A 15,533-nucleotide genomic window follows, 5' to 3' on the forward strand; every position below is an offset into this window, starting at 1 on the left:
AGAGCGGAGACCTGAATTCTCGAATATTTTGCAAATCGCTCAACGACAATTAATTTCCATCATTGTTGTCCATTGAAATAGATTGTGTGCTAACTTCTAACCGGCCGCTAGGGGCCGCAAGTGATCAACAACTGCTTCCGTTTGGAATGCCTGGCGGAGATCTGCACTCTGCTGAGTGCACTCTTCTAGTTTGGAATGTTTTTTTTTTTTTGTTGCTGTTGTTGCAAAATTCTAGATAGAACAATGTAGGCTTATTCCGCTTCCTTTAATTGTCATTGAAAACATAACAGAATTAAGATGATTGTTGCAAATGAACAGCCAGCAAGAAACAAGTGAACTATTAGTTTGTCAAATGGCTTTTTAAACAAAACGTATTTAGCCAGGCAGCTAGCAATCTTTTCAATGCCATAATCTCATTTTCGTACCCGGTTTGCTAATAGCCTCACCGTAAGCTTTGAAACAACAGCAAACAATAGTTAATATCGTATGCAACTAGCAATGTTAGTCAGCAATCATTGCTACATTGTTGTAAATACCAACCAAGCCAGTTTAATTATAAGCCAAAAAAGTACTGGCTAGGCTACTGCCGGCCCTGTGGCAGGAACAGCAACCCCTGGACATCCTGCAGACTTTATTTAACGTTATTTTGCTGCCTGATCACTCCCCGGCTTTGCGTCCCTGTGGCACCCCGGCCCGTTTTGGCCGCATTGGCTGCAATTCCTAGTCGACCCTTCGCGAGTGGGTTCCTGCTCGCTAGTCGGCGCTGTGCTACAGGCGTTTTTAATCCGTGAGTAAGCGCTCAAACTTTCTCCGTGTTGGTTTTCTGGTTGGGGTTGTTGCTTTGTGTTCATTAAATTCTTAATTCGACTCCGTATCCAGCCTCTTGCATATGAGTTATACCTGCGGTGTGATCTTATTGCTGTGGGTAGGGTACCATTTTTTGTGTTCAGTTTCGGCAGGACGCAGGTCATTTGGTAGTCTGCTAAATCATGACGATGCAATGCAGTTTGACGATTGGATTTGTACTTCTACTGCCTCACCTCCTCTCCGGCGGCTCATGCTACCTGTGTTTAGAATATGGTAGCTATCATCTACATGTAAATAAAACACGCTTAAACAGAATATTTTCCCATCTGCATTTATCTAATACTATCCCATGTCTTTCTGAAGTTAAAAGAATTACGAGGCTTGATCTTTTTTTCTCTACCTCCAAAATTTTGTGATTGTACAAGCTTTTATTGTACAGACTGAGTCCATCCCCGGTCCTAATAATGGTACGCCTGGGGATGGGGTTAAAAGGACTAGGACTAGACTCCTCAGCTTCCAGAGATGCGATTTCGTCCTTGCGTGATTTACTGGCTGCTTGTATTTTTGCATAGACTGCGTTGTTGCTGTTCTCGTTTGTGTTAGTGTTAATCAGTTTAACCTTCAGGGTCCAAGTTGAACTATGCGGTTGTTCCCTGCACTTGGACCGGTACTTCTCTCGGGTTTTTGTCATACTTGTTCCTGGTTATGGTTCTACACTTTGTTGTACGTCGCTCTGGATAAGAGCGTCTGCCAAATGCCTGTAATGTAATGTAATGTTCAATGACAAGGAGTTTGTTTTAATGGGCGATTTAAATTGGCATTGGTTAACTCCTAGTCCTGATCCCTTCAAAGGCATTTTCAACTCTCCCAAACTCACACAACTTGTCAATTTCCCCACAAGACCCAATACGAAATCGCTTGATAAATCTACTCGTGTTGATCTGATTCTTACCAACACACCTCAATAATACTGTGCGAAAAGCACAAACTGACATGGAAATGGCACCAAGACTGTATGATGTATGATATAGACTCTGGACAGAATCCAGAGTCTATATAATGCAAGTAGATGCACACTCAACAATATGACATTTTAAAATAACTAATACTGTTTTACAAATGTCTTTATTTAAATTTTAATTGCACATTCTATATTCTAGGCAATCGTGGTTTATGTTTTTGAGCATATCTTTACAAATTATGAATATGAGTGTTGTGTGTTTTATATGTGATTCAACTTAATCTTAAGTCTTCTTTGTTATACTGAGTTTAGTTGTGCTTCTTTACCGAGTCTAAAACCAAACAGATAGTCTTTTTTTCATATTTCATATTAATATTAAAATACGAACACAAGAGGGCACTGTAACCCACAATATCACTGTAGCTTTGCATCCATATTAGGACTTGACAGTCTAGAACAAGGGTGGCCAACCCAGGTTTTGGAGAGCCACAGAATCTGCTGGTTTTTTAAAATTTATTCTGCACTTAATTGATCGATTATAGCAGTTGATTAACTCTCCTCACCTGGTTGCTTCAGTCTAAGTGGTTGCTGTATTTAAGGTGAAAACAAAAACCAGCAGACCCTGCGGCTCCCCAGGACCAGGATTGGCCACCCCTGGTCTAGAACAATGATAAGAAAGTCGAAATGTGATATAGGAGAGCATTTACTTTAGGGTCTGTGCTTAAAGTGGGCCATCAGAGGCTTTGAGTCCCAAGCACAATCGGGATATTGAATTTCCAGATGCATTTTTTATAATTTGCCAATGAATTTCCTTATAGGATGTCATTGTTTGTTTATGGCATCATATGAAAATGACAATGCCACTAAGGAATCTTTCACAGTGCAAAATTGACATCAGCAGATGCAAATGATGCCGGTGGAGATTATCTACAGCAAATAATTGTGTCTTGGAATTTGTTTGATCTTGAGGAAAGCTAATAGGATGAAGACTGGGAAGGGAAGGCTGTATATTTTTAAATTCTACAGATATATAAAAAAAGAGATTCTTGCCTTTGTAGCTGTGAATAGAGGTCACAGGAAAGTGTCTTTCAGTAACCTTGCTGGGGCTTGCATTTGTGTGAACGGTGGAAAATTCTGATGAGAGCGCATTGGGCGCTCGCTGCTCAGTGGATCAAACAAACGAAAAAAGGGGAGTAACAAGGTGCTCTTTCAACCGCAGTGGAAAATTCAATCCCTGGCAAATGGGTCGACACGACAGCACCATTACATTCATTTTCTAATCAGGCAAAAGTAGAATTGTCCATTTGGGAAATTTACGCCTCGACTTTGAGCTGCTAATAGTGGCCTACTGCACTTGGTTTTTAAAATGGAACTTTTCACAGCCTCGGTACTGATTCGTCGCGGGCTTCGTGTAATGATAGTAGGCGTGATTAGCCCGTGCTAACTGCTGCCCTGTTGTCTAGGTTACAAGCGTGACCACCTGCATGTCTTCTACCTGGAGTCGAGTGCATTCGAAAGCCTCCGTTGGTGGATAAATGTCAGAGCGGCAGAAAACCTCTACGTCTTCCTCGTGCTCAGGCAACTCCTCGCTGAAGCATCTGTGAGCTTGCGGAGTGCGGCTAAATAAAAGATTTCGGTTGGTCGGAGGCCACATGAGTTAGCAGATATTTAAATTCAATTGCGCCTATTCAGTTTTATTTGTACACTGTTCTTTAGAGAGACAGTGCCGGAGGAAATGAGGAAAATAGGAAAAGTGATAAAAATGAAGCCTGAACAGTTATTTTCACAACCTGAATTGCTAATGACTATGTGTCAGAAATGAACTTCTTTCCACACTGGCGACCTCACTGCAAATTAAATTAAATTGTGCTGTTCTGTGAATTTAAGAGGCACATTCAGAATGATGGTGCAGTGTGTGTGTGTGTGTGTGTGGGGGGGGGGGTGCTGTTGTTATAGTAACAGATTAAGGTCAGCAGTTTTGTTTTCTATTGTTGCCATGGATTTGCATAGGTGCGATTTTTAGAAGGCATTCTGCAGCATCAGTAGACTACTGTACCATATCTGACACTTTTAGCTCCAGTCATCCTTGTGCATCATCATTTTCATTCATTTATAGAGCTCCTAATGTGTGTCCAGAGGGCAAAAGCATTTTGTTTATTGTTTTATTCATTCATTTATTTTCGCTTGGAAGTATTGGCACTTCACATAATCACAGAAGACAACTACCACAGAATAACTTCATAAACATCATGAAATAATGTTTCATTGCGGCATTATTTTTGCACCTATGTTAAGCCTGCAAACTTTTATAGTAAATGTTGTGCATAAGTGAGTATTGGCATTGAGAGGACATATTTTGCGTTACTGTTTAGTGGTTATTACAGCGCCATACTTTTAAACGCATCCGATCATTGGCAAGGATATCCTCACGTGTACATCGGCTTCCCAGTTCGGTCTCGTCCTGTTTAATGGCATTTACTGTTCCGTCGTCGAACCCGCGCCGAAGAGAAAGGGGGCTGGGGCATTCCGATGGAGTGAGATCATCACGGGGTCTCTGTGAAAAGCCTCTCCAGGTGTTGCGCTGCATTCCAGTGTACATTACGTCACCGCCTGTGGTCAAGGTAAAATGTTCAGAGTTCATTCAACTCTCAGAGAGTTTATAATGCATTGAAAGTACTCTGTGACAGTATTCAGAGTTGACCGATGCTGAATATTTTACTGCGGTAAAAGTAGCGTTCCATTCGATTTCCAGTCAAAAGTACATTGACCAGGCTTTTTTTTCGAACACACCTTTTTTTTGTCGTTCGCCTTCCCTCCCTGCGTGCGTTAGCATGTTCAGACGGCTCTGTGGCCAGAAGCACGCCGTCTTTCCCACAGTTCAACCACCCTGGAGGATCACCATGGTGATTAAGGCTGGGCTCGCTGTGTCTCCAGCATGACGGTTCACGCTGTGCTCTGGCAGGCTTGCAGGAGGGTCACACCTGTGCAGCCGCAGTGGGCAGGGAAGGCTGTTGCCAGGTTACGGGAACGACCCCCGAGGCAGAGGTCTTGGACTCCAGTCCCGGAGGGCCGTGGTCTCGGCCGGGTTTTGGGATCTCCTGTCAATCGGGGGCCAGTTTGGGCCTCGGAGACCAGGTGTGCGGACTCCGTTGCTCAAATGAAGCCCTTAAGAGCAGGGACACGTCAAAAAGCAGCAGACACCGAGGCCTTCCTGGATTTGAGCTTGAGATCCCTGCTCAGAGGCCTCTGTGGTACAACCTGTAGTTCAACCTACTTGGAATCTCCCTCATCCCCTGGGATGGGAATGGATTAATAATTTCAGCCTGTCTTCCATTGGCTAGAAAGCCTTCCCTTACCCAATGACGATATATTGTAATATATTTAATAATACTTTTAAATATATGGAGCTATTCATGTCTATATTGTTGCATGCCAGTACATTCCGTGGGCTGCGGACGTGACACGGAGAGCAGTCGTGTGTTATGGTATGTAGGTCAGGTCAGGCCTTTTCCACATGACTGTGCCGTGCACGAGCTTGCGTGTGGATGGGGGCAGCCAGGCAACCCCATAATCAGAAACCTTGTGCACTTCCTGCAACAGGGCACCCTCAAAACAGATGTGTTAGAAGAACACATAAAATATGTAATTTTTTAAAGACACACCTCCATGTCTAGTCAAGCAAAATGCACTTTGTGCTACTTTCAACATGGTCTGTGTTTAAAAAGTCTCCATTTGTAACACAAAAGCAGTGACTTCGACACAAAATGTGTTGAAAGCAGCACAAAAGCGGTAACACAAAAAGAGTGTTGGATATTGACAGATCCTTTCTGAAAGTGCACGCATGAAATGGTCAGACAACGATGCTGATGCCGAGCTGCGAAAACAGTACGACGAGGCCCCGGAGCGAACGCGATCTCCGCATTTCACTCTGTCAAACGCGTTAGCCTTTCAGCGCGCCCAGAAAGGACGGGGGCCGACGAACCTCCTCGTTTCATAGCACAACGAATCAGAGCGGAGGATTTAAAAGCAGCCGCATCTTCCGCGCGGGTCATACGCGTTCAAGCCTGCGGGATAAACTGCTTTCAGATGTCGCTGCGGATTTAGTGGAATCGGCCCACAGAAAGCGAGTCTGTCTCTAATGAACCTAATCAGGAGTTCGACTGAGACGGACACAGACGAGCAGCGCCGCTGCACTCTGAGATAATCACGGGAAATTATCGCGGAGGTTTACGCAGAGGCTAAAATCAGGTCTGGTCACGCTGTCCAGGCCCATCCAGGTTTTAGGAATTTTTATGAAGCATCTAAGCTTCTGCTCCTGAGTTCCAGCTGAGATAGGAATGTTTCTGCTGGTAGCTGGTGATGAATGTAGCTGTAAAATGATAAGCAGACCCAGACTCAATGAGTGATTAAGTGGTCTGGCCAAGAGAGACCAGAGTAAACCAATCGTCTCACTCTGTGGTACAATGACTGTACAATGAATCCTACATACCGGGAGACTTTGGCAAAAGAACACGCTGTTCTTAGTTGAAAACCACAGATAATTGCACAGTGGTTGATTATTATGATGATAACAATAAAAGCAACAACATAAATTATAATAATTACAATAATCATCACCATAATAATTATCACAGCTCAGAGATGTTCATTACATGTTGATTGTGCGGTTATGGGCCTTAAGTGCTTCTACCATGATTTAATATGATATCTGACAGAGCGTAGAGTCCTTCCATAGTCTGAGGAAGCAGACATTGGTCTGTTTGACAAGACTCTAACCAGCCAGGTTGCAGGCTTCTGATAGGTCAGAGGAGGCGGGACATGCCCTGCCAACTGTGCCACCCCGCCAGGCTCCTGGGCACAGGCTGGCGGTGCCATGGACGGGTTTCCTTTCCGGGCCAAAGAGCACACCACTGTGCCAAAAATCAGTGGCACTGGGGAACCCCCAGATAGTAGCACTTCATGAAAATGTAATCAAACTTTCACGCATGGCAGACAGAGCAAGGCTAATTTAATTAGTTAATATAATGCACTTACTATGTACTGGGAAATTGCTTGTGAGAATATGATATATTTTGAGTGCTTATTAAATATACACCTGTGGAAGGATTGCAGCATGGGAAGATAAACATGACAGTAATACAGAAACTGTTGTTTTCTGTCACGCAGGAACCAGTTGAAAGATAAATAAATTATTCTGAAGTTAGCTCTGTGGTGTGATTATAAAGCTGAATGCTCTCAGTAGATGTACATACAGTATGCTCCTTATCCAGATGGTGCCATATTATAGGGGTTCAGTGCTCTAAATCAAATGCCCATCTGCCACACTCTATTGATCCTGTTGTCCGAACTGCAGTCAGCCGTAAAGACCCCTAGGACTGTGTTCCACATCCCCAATCCACACTGTAAAAAAAAAAACCCCTTAGAAAAATGGTGAAAAGACTGGTAGCAACAATGTTGCCAGTGGAAAAACCATGTAAAGAAGGCAAACACACTGTATAAATCCTGCTATTTTATGGGATGGCCATTAAACAGTGAGCCATTGCCATTGTTCTACATGACTTTGACAGTGTTTTGAAAATGAAAACATTTACAAACTGTCAATCACAAACATTTTACAGTAAAAATGCAGTTTTTCTTTTTTCTATTTTTTTTTTTTAATTATTTTTTTTTAATACAGTGTAGTGGACCACTGAACAAAAACACTGGGTGATACATGTGCCAAATGAACAGTTTCCACTGATTCACTCATTTGAATCTGACTGTAGCAGTTCTCTGCATCTATTGTGATGAAGGAATAAATAAATGCAACTTTTGGTACATAAGACATTATATGAATGAACCACCCTCCCACTGGCTCATTACAGCCCACACTCAAATACATTTGTTGGGTAGGTCTCCAGTAGAAAAATTAATTCCAGGAAATTTGAAAATAATTAAATTATTCCAAAGTTTACTTTTTATTGTAGAGCACACAGAGACATTTGGAAGATTTTGTACTGTGGACAATACAAGCCACTGGTCTAAAAATACATTGTACATTCATAATAAACTCCAGATTTCTCAATTGCTCTGAATCTGTCCAAGAATTCCCAAATAAATTAATCTCAGGTTTCAATTTAAGCCTAAAATGTTGTGTTGCGTATATAGGCTGTCATATATTGAGACCATCATACTTCAGTGAATAACAAAAAATAATGCAGAAACATGGGGCTAGACTGCCTCCCCTTAGGATTGGTTCCTTTTACACATTCATGTGATAAAAATAGTTTTTGAAAAGAGGTTCAACATAAAGGTCCGAGTCCACTGAACAAATACTGTATAAAAATGGACGCAGAAACCAAACTTTTTTTTTTTTTTTTTTTACAAAATATTTTTTTCATTAAGGGGCGTTTTCCCCAGTAGGCGTCTTGCCGCTTGTTACCTTGGTAATCCAGCAACATACTACTGAGCTGCTATACACTACCATAGCTTTTTTCTGATACGTAAAAAATATGTAGCCTAATATGTAAAAAACAGAGGGTGGCACTGTTGTGCCTCGTGCGTAATAACCGCGTCAATCCGTCACATCCAAGATGAGCGCAGCGGTAGAATTTACATATAAAATATTGGCTATAACAATATAACTGCTCAATTCTCATTATCACATTATATAATAATAATAATAATAATAATAATAATAATAAATTAATAAACACAGTAAGCATTACATTTTGTTTTTAGATCCCGTAAAAAATACAACAACAAAAAAGAGCTAGCAAGTAAGCAGCAGCTGTCAACACGTTTTATGAGATGGTCCGAGTTATTGCGTCGTGAAAAAATTTGGGGAATCGGGGCGAAGATGACATTAAAGGGAACTATTTTCTTGCTTTGGTTTTAAGCGCAATATAGTTATACTTGGCGGATGCAGAAACGGGTAAAATCAGTGCCTTGAGGGGTTGAGGCAGTGCCGGGTGGAGAAGAGGCGGTGCTTCGGCTCCACAGCCTTTCTCGGTCTATGCAGCCGTTAGTTACTTGGCAAGCCGGGCTGAGAAGCGAAGGATAAGAGCATTCCTGTGGAATCATTAATGATATAGACAGCTAGCAAAGCAGTCGGGGCCGGGGTGACTGTACGCACAATTTCATATGAACAAAACGTTTGCCTGGCTAGCTAATATTGTGGATGAGTCGACCTGCTCGTCATTTTGAGGGATTTTTCAATTGAATGAAGTAGCCATCTATTTTTTATGTTTTTGGATATGAAAAAGGATTCTTCCATTTTTTCTGAGGAAAAAGTCAATGCATCGATCCGGTCTTTTGTATTTTCAATATTAGGAAGCATTGCGTTCCAGTCCAGGGAAGGCGTGTGAATTAATTGCGGTGTTCTGTTGAATTAATGTCATTTCTCTCTCTGCAGCTGGCAAGCCTACTGTCTGTGTGTGGTTTCTTCTTAACGTTCGCTCGGTAGTAGACGGAAAAAAAGGGATTTTTGAACAATGCGAAATCCAGCGACTGCATTCCTGGTTCATGTCAAGAAATGTAGCTAGATAGGAGATAGCTATCTTGTTGGATAGCTAACGTTAACTAATTAGCTAGCGCTCCTTATTGCAGTGCTTTCCCTCAAACGTTGTAATACTGGATTTCAAGTAAATATTTGGATGTAATGGGATATGAGTGTCTATAAAAATAATTCATTCAACTGCACGAGCAGCGCCACTTAAAGGTCAGCATATTTACTGGGCAGAAAAGAAAATCATCTAAAACCAAAGGATATACCTTTTTTCTTTTTACATTGCTGGGATAATTGGCTAGCTGACAATCTACCCAAAATGGAATGCGAAGTATTTACGCCTTTGCTGGAGCAATTTATGGTAACCCCGTTGGTTACTTGGGTAAGAACAAGACGTTACCATTATTTGACACTGGTAATTTAAAGACCGCTAGCTTGTGCATAATACATTGGTACAATTGATGTTGCTGTCTTTTTTTTCCATAGGTGAAGACTTTCGGACAATCTTTTGGAAAAGGTGGCAACAAACTTTCGGAATACATTGACCTAGTGGACGGCATCTGTTTAAATGAGATCATGCTCCAGATGTAAGTAACAGGCGAATGCTTTCTAAACATTAATGGTTCACACCGGCAAGTAGTCCATCTTTAATTATGCCGCCGCGCGCTGTAGGTCATATGAAAGCTTCACGTTAGCTATAAGGCTACACTGACTTGTAAACGTTAGCCTACCTAAACTGTACTGCAGCGCACATAGACACGAGGTATCATTGGCAGCTATCTAGCTACTGTCCTAGTTAGCCTATATTCCTCATAGCAGGACTGGTTTGCACGAATAGCCTAGCCTAGAAAAGCGTTGTCTGCTTCCTAATTGCGCCTAGACAACTATCCATGCTAGCTTAGACAAGAGAATAATTTGACTTGCTCCAATAAAGCCGGCTTGTATAGGCTCTGGCACCTTATATTCAGATGAGTTACGCAGTCACTTTTTTTTTTACTTCGATCTGGCATCACGGCAGCCAAAACTGGACCAAGTCGGTTGTGAATGCGAAGTGTCATCCGCAGCCTACTAGACTCTCCGTCGCCGTTGCTTAATATACATGGGTTCGCACACATGGGCGGCAGCAATTTTCCTGCTTCTGTCCCCGTCACATAACGAGCGACCAAGCGGCCAAAACGCTTTTGGGTTCCTGTTTGGTCCTTCTCTTCTGGAAGTTAATTAACTGCCCAAACCCGTTCAATGATTTCACGGAGGGTGAGGTGTAGCTAGCCTGGTCGACAAACATTCTTAACTATCTAATCCAGTTCATTTATTTTGTTTAACTTCCCTAGTAGGCTACAAATAAGTGCAAATAACAACTTTATAAATGGGACATTTATTGTTTTTTAATTAGTCTGGAATTAGCGGCTTGTCTTGGAGTTGTTTGGACTTTAGCTAAAGCAAAAAAAGTGCTTTGAACTGTAAAGCTGAACAAATCCGTTTATGAACAGAATGTAGTGCCAAGGTCAATGGATTTAACTAGCTAAATACTGAATTGAATGCTGTTATTGTTTCCGTTATTGCTATACTGCTCGTTGGGGCGCAACAGAGCCTGTAACTGTGTTTGCGCACCAGAGTCAATATCCCAGTGTGAAAAGCGGCTGTCAGGATGACAGCTGCGGTGGACTGCATTGACTCCTTCTCACAATGTGAGCTCCTGTGGCGGTCTATCAGTCTCTTAGCGCCGTGGTTTACGTTGCATTACCAGAGAAGACCGTTCTTAAAGAGATAGTTCGCTTTCTGGAGTTAAAATTTTTAAAATCCTGGTTTAGTGTAAGGTGTGCTTTCGATTGGCCCAGTTTTAGTGTGCAGTGAAGAATGTTTCAAGTCTCTGATGACCTGCCTACTTTAATGTGGCAGGTCTGTGTGCATTCAGGTTTACTGTTTCAGACACAACAAGAGGACAGTTTGTCAGGTGTTGGCAGGACTGCTGCTTATTGCTCAATGATGGAAGCGACGGGCGGTTTCTCTGAGCACAAACTCAAATGCAAGGTAGAATACCGCTAGCAATGCAGCGGCGGGTTTTGCGTGTCAGCGTCCGGGCCCGGCAGTTGTTTTTTGCGGCGGGACGGGGGCAGCTGTTCAGGTTTCGAGCACCCCGCGCTCCCGCGGTGGCTTACGGCAGGGGCAGCGCTCCTGAACAGAGCCCGCATTGACAGACCCGGGCGGCTGTGAACCACGTCTTTGTGCCGCCCGACCTGAATCCAAACTCCCGTAGGACCGTTTTTATAATCCTGGGACCCCCACCCTGGCTCAAAGGCATCCAAGGGGACGCCCATCGTAAGTTAAAAAGTGTTTTATCTAAACAAATATTTAGTATTTTGAAATGTTTTCTCAAATCTATGTGTAGTCTTTGTATATCAGGTCTGGCCACTGGCCCCCCTACAGTACCTTCAATGACTCCCTGGGGTCTGTGGACCTACCTTGTTAGAGACCCAGACTGTAGGGGGGGGGGGGGTCACATTTTTACCGGGCCTGAGTTAGACTGTGACTTCCCCACAGCATGACTCAGTCTTCGCTATGACACATTCCCGGTTTTGGAAGATGAACTCCACAGAGTCTCAGGTTGTCTCACAGTGTTCCTCAGGGCTAACGAACTCTGCATGCGCAACGCTGGAGTGGGGAATGTTCTCAGAGGCGACGAATTAAGTCGTTAATGGAAGCGATGTACTGCCCGATGATTTGTAAAGGGAATTAGTCGTGCCCAACGAGCCCCCCACCCCCACCCCTCCCCCCTGCGCCTTTGTGGTCTCCTCTCAGCGCCCGCTACGGGCTGTCATCGCGGGACGCTAACGCACGCTCTGGGTATCGACTGCGAGTGATCAATGGCCTCGGCAGCCTCGTCTCCCCGAGGGTCTGGCGGGCAGGTCCGGACAGGCCGGGGTGATCATGAAGAGAAATGGCAGCGAGCTCCAGTGAGGCCTGGCTTCTGGCACCTGCTTCTGGGTAATTTCCTCGACGTGGGGGAAACGGGCTTTACCCCGACCCTGAGAGCACAGGGGGGTGCTCTGGGATGCTTCCCCTGCAGCCTGAGGTGCGAAGCGTCAGGCGGCTGCACTTTCAGAAGAAAGGGTTCCAGAGGACTCCTCCGTGTCTGCGAAGAGGAACCCTGTCTGGTTCAAGGGTTCTGTGTCAGGCAAAATGGCTCAGTCACTTTCTCACCTTTCACACCTACCATAGAGGGTTCCTTTAAATAACTAAAAAGGGTTCTCCCCTATGAAGACAAGCTAAAGAACCCTTTCAGAATCCTTCTTTCTGAGAGTGTAGCAGTCAAAGGAAGAACGGGGTGACGTATCCCAAAACAGGGCCACCCTTATACAGGAATGGAGCACGCTGCTGTATGTTGGGTAAATTATGTGGACTATTTGGAAAATACAATAATAAATGTAGTATGGGGTCAAAAGTGTTTTTGGTGAGCAGTGGTGAACTAGTGCTTGCTTGCAGTGGCCATTCATTCCCAAAGGCCATGGAAAGAACAGTGAGGTTGGCCGTGTTCCCCCCTGTGTGATTGGGAAAAGCCCCCCAGGGCTTAATTAATGCCCCAGGCAGAGGATATGCATGGCGAAGGGGTCGGCCCTGAGGGACTGTACAGCTCAGAGCTGCCTCCCTTAAGCCTGCTATCAGCTTTCAGGCTGCAGTTATGTTGGTCAGTGTGTCAGAACTCGGACTCGTTGGGGGGGGGGGCTGTTGGGGGGTGGAGGTGGGGGTGCAGCTTATGTGGGGGGAGAAAGAGCCTCTATTGGAGCGTGGCTGGGCCTCCGTTCGTTAACAAATAAGAGTTTTATTGCGGGCTGCTCTGTACGGCTCGCTCTGTGGTGCGGAGAGAGAGAGAGGGAGATGGGGGAGGAGAGAGAGAGAGGGGGAAGGGGGGAGAAGAGGAGAGGGAGAGAGTGTGTGGGGGAAAGAGAGAGAGAGAATGGGGGAAGAGAGAGGGAGAGAGAGTGAGAGAGACAGAGAGAGAAAGAAAGAGAGAGCGGGGGAGAGAGAGAGAGACAGAGAGAGGGAAGAAGAGAGAGAGAGGGAGTGAGAGAGAGGGAGTGAGGGGGAGAGAGAGAGAGAGACAGAGAGGGGGAAGGAGAGAGAGAGAGGGAGTGAGGGGGAGAGAGAGAGAGAGAGGAGGTCAATGGGGAAACGGAATGAGAAGGCAGCTCATGCCTGTTTTTACTGCAGCACCGCGGCCCTAAAGAGCACAGTGCTGAATTATGACCCGGCGCTGAGCCCGCCCGCCCGCCAGCCCGCTACTTCCCGCGAACTGGCCGGAGCTTCTGGAAACTTTCACATTTCCGCTCTGCCGCGTTTAAATCACACGGGGGAACTTGGACCTGCCGCGTTCCTCCCTCCCCCCCCCCCATAATTCCCACATTTACAGCGATTCCTCAATTCCCAGCTTCCCGCCGATGGCCGCCGTTCTGCCGAGTGGCGGGTTGTATCTTCCCGATCCCGGAGTGCCGACGGGATTGTCGCAACGATCCGGAATTTTGAGATTGATTGATTTTCAAATAATGCACAGCTGAGCTCTCCAGCCAACTGGGAGACACAGTCATTCTTTACCCAACGTCCTAGGTGTCACAGGGGGCTTCCTCCAACGCATTCTCTCTCTCTCTCTTAACCCCCCAACCCCCCCCACCCCCCACTTTCTCCTGGAGAATGGTGCAACCTCCCTGGACCTAATCCCACAGCTGTTCCCTGTTAAGATGCTCGCGGTGCTGCTGAGGTAGAGGAGACGGTTAACCGAGTTCCTCTCCTGCCTACAATGGGCTCTTCTGTCCAGCGGGCCCCATTCGTATCACACAGGGCCTTTTGTGCGGCGTAAATAAACTCAAACCAAGCAGCATTAAGCCACCTCAGCTCGCCTGTAAATCCAGGCACGGAACCCCCCCCCCCCCCCACACACACTCCCGGCCCCCCCTCGTGTTTTGACAGAGCGGCACGTCCCCTCGTTTTGTCCTCTTGTCCTCGCCCCTGCCGAGGTGGGAGTGGCCATGCTTCGCATTCTTAGCGGAATCCTTGTGCGTACACGTCGGATTCCCCGCCGCCGGTGCCCCGTCCAGGGAGATGAAAGGGCTTTAATCGGTGACCGCAGATGGGAGTGGGGAGGGGTCGCTGCTCCCCCCCCCCCAGTCATTTTCCGGACCCTTCAGCAGCAGTGGGACCATCCTCACCACCACACCCCGATGTGACGGGGAGAAAACCCGTCGTGATTGATAAACGATCGCGTTACCACGGCTGCCTGCCTGACTCGCGCGCTCCCAGCCCCTCTGCGGATGGATGCGTGCTGACCATGCAGGGGACTGATGTAACGGTATATCTGTCCCCATGGAAACGCCAGTCCGCCCCTGATGCGTTTGCTTTGTGCAGCGCGCACGGAACCCACTCGAGCCAGGGACCCGGCTGGCTTCCGCCGGGGCCGCAACTGATGCAGCCTGTCATATGTAGGTTACACACACACACGCACGCACGCGCATGTACGCACATGCACATACACACGCACACACACGCGCACGCACATGCACATACACACGCATGCACATACACACGCACATGCATATACACACACGCACACGTGCATATACGCACACGCGCATGCACGCACATGCACATACACATGCATGCACATGCATATACACACATGCATGCACGCACGCACACGCATCTGCACGCACACACACACACATACCAGACCCCCTCTTCGAGCTGCACTGTGGACGTTTTATTATTTGCTGAAAGCGTGGCATTTTGCTTTCTCCACGCTGCAGTTCCACAGTTCCGCTTGTGAGCGACCACCGTGAGCGCGTCAGATAAAACATCAGCAGATTTTTGCTGAGCTTAAATCTGCACGAGCCGTCGCCCTGTCCTCCAGAGCTGGTGCGCTGCCACGTTGTCTTAATTAGCGCCCGAGAAGAGCCGCCCTTTTTATTGCTTTATAACCAGCGCTCTGCATTACAGGATTACATCTCCCTCCTCGGTATTTAATTAAAGGGGTTAAGTCGATCCCCCACCATGCTCTTACAGGGCGCCCCTGATTTGGGAAGGGGGTAGGGGGGATGGAGGGGGGTGTTAGGCGGAGGGGGGTCACGTGAGTGTCTCCCATTCACTCTGCCGTTAAAAGGGGACCTTGTCCCGCATTTGCAAGACTAAAGGCCGGCTGTGTGCGTGGGAGCAGCCGCGGCCTCTGTGGGCCGGGGCGATTGGCCGTGTCTCTGTTAATTAATTCATCTCTGTCATTAACTCCTGCGGCCC

General features: G+C 46.0%; 1 protein-coding gene across 5 annotated transcripts in view; it reads left to right on the forward strand.

Moving 5' to 3' along the window:
* Nucleotides 1-152: 152 nt before the first annotated feature.
* LOC135245297 (girdin-like) overlaps nucleotides 153-15,533 on the forward strand; it is an 89,610-nt gene continuing 74,229 nt past the window's right edge. For 2 of the 5 annotated variants that reach the window (XM_064318270.1, XM_064318271.1), the window contains exons 1-2: nucleotides 8,725-9,636; nucleotides 9,741-9,841. In XM_064318270.1, the coding sequence (XP_064174340.1) occupies nucleotides 9,574-9,636; nucleotides 9,741-9,841 (164 nt within the window). In that variant the 5' untranslated portion in view covers nucleotides 8,725-9,573. Of the gene's footprint in view, nucleotides 788-8,724; nucleotides 9,637-9,740; nucleotides 9,842-15,533 lie in introns of those variants that run through there. The other 3 variants (XM_064318274.1, XM_064318272.1, XM_064318273.1) reach the window with 2 other exon arrangements.

Source organism: Anguilla rostrata, chromosome 18 (genome assembly GCF_018555375.3).
Source record: "Anguilla rostrata isolate EN2019 chromosome 18, ASM1855537v3, whole genome shotgun sequence".
NCBI classification, from domain to species: Eukaryota; Metazoa; Chordata; class Actinopteri; order Anguilliformes; family Anguillidae; genus Anguilla; species Anguilla rostrata.